This window comes from Pundamilia nyererei, unplaced genomic scaffold (assembly GCF_000239375.1).
Source record: "Pundamilia nyererei isolate P.nyererei 1_Seehausen unplaced genomic scaffold, PunNye1.0 scaffold00219, whole genome shotgun sequence".
NCBI lineage: Eukaryota > Metazoa > Chordata > Actinopteri > Cichliformes > Cichlidae > Pundamilia > Pundamilia nyererei.
In genome coordinates this window covers 294537-302020 of record NW_005187620.1, presented here as the reverse complement: position 1 = coordinate 302020, position 7484 = coordinate 294537, and the positions used below count along the sequence as shown (strand labels likewise).

The window sequence follows — 7484 nt, the reverse complement described above, 5'->3', positions numbered from 1 at the left end:
TTGCTCTATTTTCACCTGTAAAGCAGGACTGGGGTAGGCGGAGGTTTACCCTGGTGCAGGTGTGCTGCGGTCAGTTGAAGAATCTGCGGGTTTGTCTGTGAGGTTCCCATTACGTTGTTGCGCACTCGGTGCTTGTTTAGGGGTTTTTTCGCTGTAAAAAGAAGTTTTCTTCCCACGTACAACGGACACTAATGTTTTTGTCACTTTTTATGGAATCAAACTCAAAGTAAGGTCAGTACTTCCACGCTTGAAACGCTGCACGCTCATACTCCCTCCCACAATCATATGTGATCCATTGTTGATCTGCACACAGCTGTTGTCACTAACGGCGCACTCGCTTACGTCACTGTCGTGAGACATTCTCGCTAAAAAAAAAAAAAATAAAAAATAAAAAAAAATCACGGTTTTAGTAACGCAGTAACCCAGCGTTCCTACGGGAAAGTAACGGTAATCTAATTACCATTTTTGCAATAGTAATCCCTTACTTTACTCGTTACTTGAAAAAGTAATCAGATTACAGTAAGGCCCATCTCTGGTTTCAGTCAATATGCAAATGTCCTGTTTATACGGATGGGAACCTAAAGTGTCAATGGGATGAGCGATGAAACATTTCTCCCACTGAAAATGCTACGTCCAGATGAACAGAATTAAGTTTTTAGGTAAACCTAAGACGATTCAGTTTTATCCCTAATTGCCGTGACTCTCTTTGTTCTTGGCTCTTTCTCTTCCATACACTGTAGTTCAGGCTCAGGTGGGCAGGGCAGGAGTGTCAGATATGAGTGCATCCTCCCTTTTGCCGTGGCAAATAGATGTTACACAAGCACTGCTGCACTTTCTGAGAATGAACCAGATTCATAAATGGGATTGTAATCTAGCAGTTTTGGTCTCCTAGATAACCTTTTTCTACTTTCGTCAGATTTCCAGTTGGTTACAGCAGTTTAAATAAAGACACAAGAAATTATGCTTGAAGGTTTTTTTTTTGGTTTTTTTTATTCACATATCTGCTACATACTTAAGGAATGATATCCGATGTCGACATGATGGTTTCAAGGTTTATCGGTGCTACTTAGTGATGGAAAAGGGACGTAACCTTTCATTTCTGTGCACACCATGAAGGCCTCTCCATTTTTGGTCTCATCTGTCACCAGCTCAAGGATGCACTCTGCTACCTCAGGTGTACTGAATCAAAAAGGTACAGTGACATCAGTGAATATGCATGTACACATTATTATATCAAGTTATACAGATGGAGCAGAGAAACAAAATGTCGATGTTGTAAGGTTTATGACTGCTTTAACAAGAAACAGAAGAAAATTACTCACTTTAACACCCCAAGCTTTTCCACAAGCTGGTTGGCTGCACCCTTCAGGTGAGCAAATTGTCCCAGTTTGTGTTCGATTGTCGTAAAAAGTTCGGTTCCAACAAAACTTGGACAAAGAGCGTTGACCCGTATTCCATAGTTTGATGCTGCAGAGGCAGCCTAGTTAAAAAAAAAAAATTCACATAATTAGCCTTCTTGGTTTAAGTAAAGCATAGCACGGACATAAACATTAAGTTACTGTTTGTTTCTAATCGGAGGCATTAAAATGCAGGTTATATATATTTCTCAAGTGTTCGGAGACCAATAGATGACTATTTGGGCATTTTAAATTGAAAAAAACAGCAGTAGGTTGGAGTTACACATAGAGCACATGTACATGTTGATTCATAACTCTGCACTGAATGAACATGAGCAGCAGATTTTTGGACAACCCATTGTTTTTGTCTCTAATACACCAACACAGTAGAGTTTAAACACAGCCTCCCACTTTCAGAGGCTCGAAAGTAGTAGGATAGAGTAACATTATTTTAAGTCTGAGGCTTGTTTTTAATACTTGAGTGAGAATCCACTGCAGTTAGTGACTACCGAATTTTCCGCACTATAAGGCGCACTTAAAATCCTCAAAAATCAACGGTGTGCCTTATGTATAAATTCTGGTTGTGCTAATGACCTCAAAATGATTTAACTGGCTTCTGGCAAACCCCAAGACATGTTGAGGGGGTGATTTAGCCATTTAAAGCAGCTGTGTTGGATCAAGGACACATCTAAAACCTGCAGGAAACCGTCCCCTGAGGCCTGGAGTTTGACACCTGTTGCAGTAGATACACTGGCATCTTCATTAATATCACACTCAACTGACTGCGTTTCGTCTTCCCATTGCACTGATGGGTGGACAGTTCTCAGGTGCCTGTGCATGATATCCTTTTCATGCACACTCTACAGTCTGCCTATGTATTGTCAATAAAATTTAAATGGTTCCAGATTTTGCTTATTTTCTTGGTGTCACTCATTTTCACTACTATAACTTTCTAATATGCCAATGTTGAGCAGGAGGGAGAGAAAGAGAGCCAGGGGCAACAACAAGAGACAACATAATTTACACATAATTGTGTGCATAATTTTATATTGTTGTTGATAATATAAAATTATCAACAAAACAACCCAAAGAGCCGGTTGGGAGCCGAAAGAGCCAGTTCTCTAAAAAGAGCCAGATTTCCCATCGCTGTAATGTTGGCCTTGTTACGACCCAGGTCATTGTTGCCGTGTGGTGCTGTTACTTGACACACCATGCGGGGGCATTGTTTGTACTCTGTGACGTCTGTTTCCAGGTGGAGGCTAACCATCGGTGGAAGAGGGAATGAGGCCAGCTACAAATTGGGACCTGACTGGGCCGGCAGCCTCTCCTACTACTTCCTGTTTCCAGTGAGCTGCGCATTTGGGGCCCTTCGTGGCGTGTGACAGAGCTGGGCTGCAGTAAAAACAGTTTAGAGAGTCGTATCTGGACATGGTAGCTGTAGGGGTGGGAAGCCGTTTCTTTTACAACCTTTTTCTCCTGTTTCGGGTAGGGAGACAGGTTAGAGGTATTTTCTTTTGGGGTTGATTCACTATAGATAAGTTAGTTCTGATTCATTTCCAGTGTGTTTTGTTTGTTGTTTTGGCCATGCCCACCCTGACGCTCGCTACCTGTCAAGTTAATAAAACGACTAGTCATTGTAAAGCTGTGGCTGTGTGATTTACTTCTTTTTATTATTTTTCTTGTGTTGCACTCCAGCCCCCCCAGGCCGGTGTGTAACAGCCTCCTTCACTTGTGTCAACATATAATTGGACGTCACATTGAGAGTTTGCAAGAAATGTTAAAATCCACTTTGTTGGTGTATAGAAGAAAAGCTCTTATTGTCCATACAGCTTGTGGGATTATAATATTATTTTATGCCATGTTAGACTCCTAATTAAAGATTGTGAATTATTATGTAGTTTTAGTTGGCATTATTCTCCTGAATTAGAAGAAGGTGATAACTATTGCATTTGTTAAACTGATTTGCATTACATTAGACTGCTGATTTATTGTGAATGAATGATATTGTTTTATGATGCATTATACTGCTGAGTTATAAGAAATACTGTTCGCAGAAAGTCATCGCCTTATTTGTCTGATTAGAAGAGAACAGAATATACTGGAGTTTTCTGCCCCATCTCAGCAGGAGCAGATAAACAGGGAGCCAAGGTCGTAGCTTAGGCGCTGTGTGAGAGAAAGAATGTGAATGTTTAGGCTTTTATGATTAGGTGGGGGCCACTAGAGGCTATAAGAGTTTGATCAATGCTCCACCATTTTGAGATCTGATGCTGTCTGCGTACGGTGTCCATCTCCCACGCGTGTGATCATTAAAATAATCGTTTGACTCAACCCGGCCGGACCAGTGTTGTTATTTTGGTTTTTCCTCTTGTATCCATCCCCAATATTTGAATCCGTAAGATCAGATACTACACGACCATAGCATCTTTCAAAAACTGACATTTGTGGTCACTTTAATAATAAATGCATAACTGTGTTCTATCAGATGAATGACTCAACAACATAGCTTTCTGTAGGGGGGGGTAGTATCTTGAGGAAGGATTTCAAAATAAAATAATGACACTGCCTTGACAATTCCTGGTACGACTAATTTGCAATGACACTTTCTTTTTTTGTGGTTAGTCACTTATATGGTGATGGATGTCTTCATTTAGCTTATGCTTATTCCAATGAAGTACCATCTGGCAGCACACCAGCACACCAGTGTACAACTGGTTTTACATATCACTAAATCACCCAGTCTTCATAATATCACAGGAACACTAACAAAAAATAGCTGTTATAAATGATTTCATTGCACATATCATAAATCTAATTTAATCTAATGTATTTTATTAAACTGGTATTAGACCTACTGAACCAAGGCACTGCCATTTAATTCAATGGAAGAGGATAGCTTTATTGCCACTGAAAGAAGAACAAATAACAACAAATTAAGAGTGCAGCTTCTAATATCAGTTGTGTGTGTTTTATTCGATATCTTTGTTATCCAACAGAAAAAACAGTAATCATGGATAACTACTTTGCATTGTTGTTTACTAAAACACATTACACAATATCCTAATATGATAATAATGCACATTTTCTGAGAGGGCAAGTTGGTACTTGCCCTGAAAAAAAATGTAGCTTTGCAAGTACTACCAGTAAAGATTAGCTTGTAACTTTATCATCAGACCTGCAGCTTCTTAATGACTAAAGGAGCATTCACACATGCTGTCATGGTCCAGAGTGCTGGACCTTGAGTTTTTTCTAAATTTAAAATTCTTGTTTATTATTTGAAGCCGTTTCATTCTTAGTTTGTTTATATCTGATTTTCAGCACCGTTTGTAGTTTGCATCCCCGAGTTAGTTGGACTTGACTAGTTCCAGCTGTTTCTTGTTACCCAGCTGTTTCAACTCATCAGTTATGCTCAGTTCTAAACAGTTATGTCCTTGTTCTGCCTGCTTTATGCGTTTCTTATGTTTTGGTTCTAGTTTTTCTGAACTTTTGTAGGACTTTTTGTTTTGGGGATTTTGTGTGTGCGTGTACAAGTATACGTCTCACCTCTTCTCAATTAATTCTGCCTGATGATGCATACGAGTTGTGTCCATGTGTAGTTGAAGGCTGTTTAACTATCAACTATGCTGCGACAGAAACAACCACAACGCACAAGGCTAGCTACCTTCTCCAACTTAGATCATAAGAAACAGTGATTATTCACCACACCGATCAGATTTTTGATCAATTCCACCATTTTCACACAATGACAGGCCACACCAAAAAACACCCTGCACTTTCAGATGTTTTCATAATGTGATTACTTAATACAAAAAACTAAGGCAAAACTTGCATCACGCATGCATGTTCATAGAGACTGCTAGCTAGCATATCACAAGGCAAACAAATATCGTCTTGATGTTCTTGAACAATATCATGGTGAGTTCTTTCTTACCGCAACGGCTCGAGTAAATCCGATCACTCCGTGCTTGGTAGCCGTATAGACAGGACAGGTAAGCAAAGGGCCCAGACCTGTAGGACGGGTTGTATCAATCATTGTAAAAGATTAAAGTTTAAACCTGAATTTCATGACTTCTAACACTCTTGTCTGTGATCTCTCCAAGTTTCCATTAAACAGTATTTACCTGCCATAGATGCTATGTTGACGATGACCCCTCCTCCACCTCCATTCGTCTTGCGCATGTGCTCCAGCGCCAGGTAAGTCCCCCTAATAACACCCGCCTACAACACAAACTTTATATCTGGCGAAAATCTTTCAACTGTCTATGAACACTTGCCTGCATATAAAATGTTGTGAAATGAATAACAGGAATATTATTGTGACATTATTATGTCAGACCAATAACTGTCCTAGATGTCGCTCTGAAATCTTCAGCAATTAATCCCATTTGAGACAGAGCAAATCTAACACGTCTGTTGTGCTTTCAGCTTCTTACCAGGTTTATGGAGATCATATGCTGCCACTTCTCCTCATTCAAGATGCCGGCATTGTTGCACAAGATGTCGATTGCTCCAAAGGCTTCTGCAGCTTTCTGAAAGGCAGCTGAGAGAGTTTACAGGAGTCACTTAACTTTGCAAGAGTCACTTTACAACTATGCTGACCTTTCCCACCCACCTTTATATGAAACAAACAAGCCCAATTTAGCTGTTGTTGGATACAAATCTTGCTGTGCTTTTCTCCTCTCCCTTGTACTCAGTTTTTTCAGACCTCACTGACCTTGTTCTACTCTCCCTTTTCATTGAATGTGGATTTCCAGCCGCAATCAAATGCCACTTGCATGACTCAAGACAAAATGTCCCCAAATTTTGGAAACTTCCTTTCATCTGGTGAACATCTGCCGCCTGGAACACATACTACGAAATCACAGCGCGTTTGATCAGTTTCATGTGTTTCGACAGTTGTTTACTTCAGGATGAGCCGGTGACCCATTTACTTTAGCATTTCCAGCTGTTTCCCCCCTTTTCGGTACCTCCACCATTCACAATGTTTTTCCAGGTTTGTGTGCTTTACCTTTGAACTCCTCATCCGATTCAACATTGCAGCTCAGGAACAGGGCTCGGTCTGCTCCATACTCTTTATTCAGGTCTTTAACTAGATTCTCTCCTTCAACTTTATTCACGTCCAGGACGGCAACCTATTGACAGGAAGGTTCAAGGACCAAGGTTCACATGCATAGTTATACAAGTATAACACACAGTGAAATGTAACCTGACACGTTCCTCGACTTATGCAAAAGGGAGGGGGAGAGAGAAAAAGGAAGTAGAAAGCAGAGTAGAAAGAAGTTGTCATCGAGCAGAAACGGGAGCTGGTATCATGTAAATATAATAATAACCACTGCAGCCAAGAAGAGTGCCTGAGAGCCCAGTTGTAAGTAAGCTATTAAGACTCAATTGTACACCGTGTTCCTGTTTTCCTCTGAAACAATAAGTTCCGTTGGAGCAGTCTTTCAACGCCTCTCTCTGTGTCTCATAAGCAAAGTTGACCCACACAACAAAGTAAAGCTAGTTTTCGGCTACGAGCCCGACAAGGAACCCGATGTATTAGCCAGAGGTCCCTTTACTGCGGTTCGGAGCCTCTGACCTTCAGTAATAGTAATAAATCACACAGCAATAGTACATTCATGCAGTTGTAAAAAGCATGATAATATATTAAGTAATCCAAAGTATTCAGAATACGTTACTCTCATTGAGTAACGTAACGGAATACGTTACAGAATACATTTTGGGGCATGTATTCTGTATTCTGTAGTGGAATACATTTTAAAAGTAACCTTCCCAACACTGCATGTGTGTCCCCTCTGAATGTGTGTCGTTTTATTTTCTCCATAAAACTCAATATTTTGCCCACTTTTCATCCACACCCAACCTTTACGAACTAAAAATACATAAACCACAACCACATAACAATGGCAGCGCTGACACAAAAGCAGACACGGCAGGTAGATTTCCACATTTAATCTAAGACAAGGATTAAGATTAAACTTGGCAGTTTTGACTCCATCGCCAGCTGCTCTTTGCCCCACAGGCTGATTAAAAAAATTCTTGGCTGTGGGGCATGAACAACTAAAAACACAATATAAAAGAAAACAGTAA

The 7484-nt window shown here is 40.3% G+C and overlaps 1 protein-coding gene across 1 annotated transcript in view; it reads right to left on the bottom strand.

The window, feature by feature from the left end:
- Positions 1 to 969: 969 nt before the first annotated feature.
- The window catches only part of LOC102192845 (15-hydroxyprostaglandin dehydrogenase [NAD(+)]-like), a 19628-nt gene continuing 13113 nt past the window's right edge, over positions 970 to 7484 (bottom strand). Inside the window, exons 3-7 of the mRNA XM_013914710.1 lie at positions 5828 to 5934; positions 5516 to 5612; positions 5326 to 5402; positions 1323 to 1480; positions 970 to 1179 (exon numbers count right to left, since the gene is read on the bottom strand). Coding sequence (XP_013770164.1) covers positions 1047 to 1179; positions 1323 to 1480; positions 5326 to 5402; positions 5516 to 5612; positions 5828 to 5934 — 572 coding nt within the window. The 3' untranslated portion in view covers positions 970 to 1046. The remainder of the gene's footprint in view (positions 1180 to 1322; positions 1481 to 5325; positions 5403 to 5515; positions 5613 to 5827; positions 5935 to 7484) is intronic.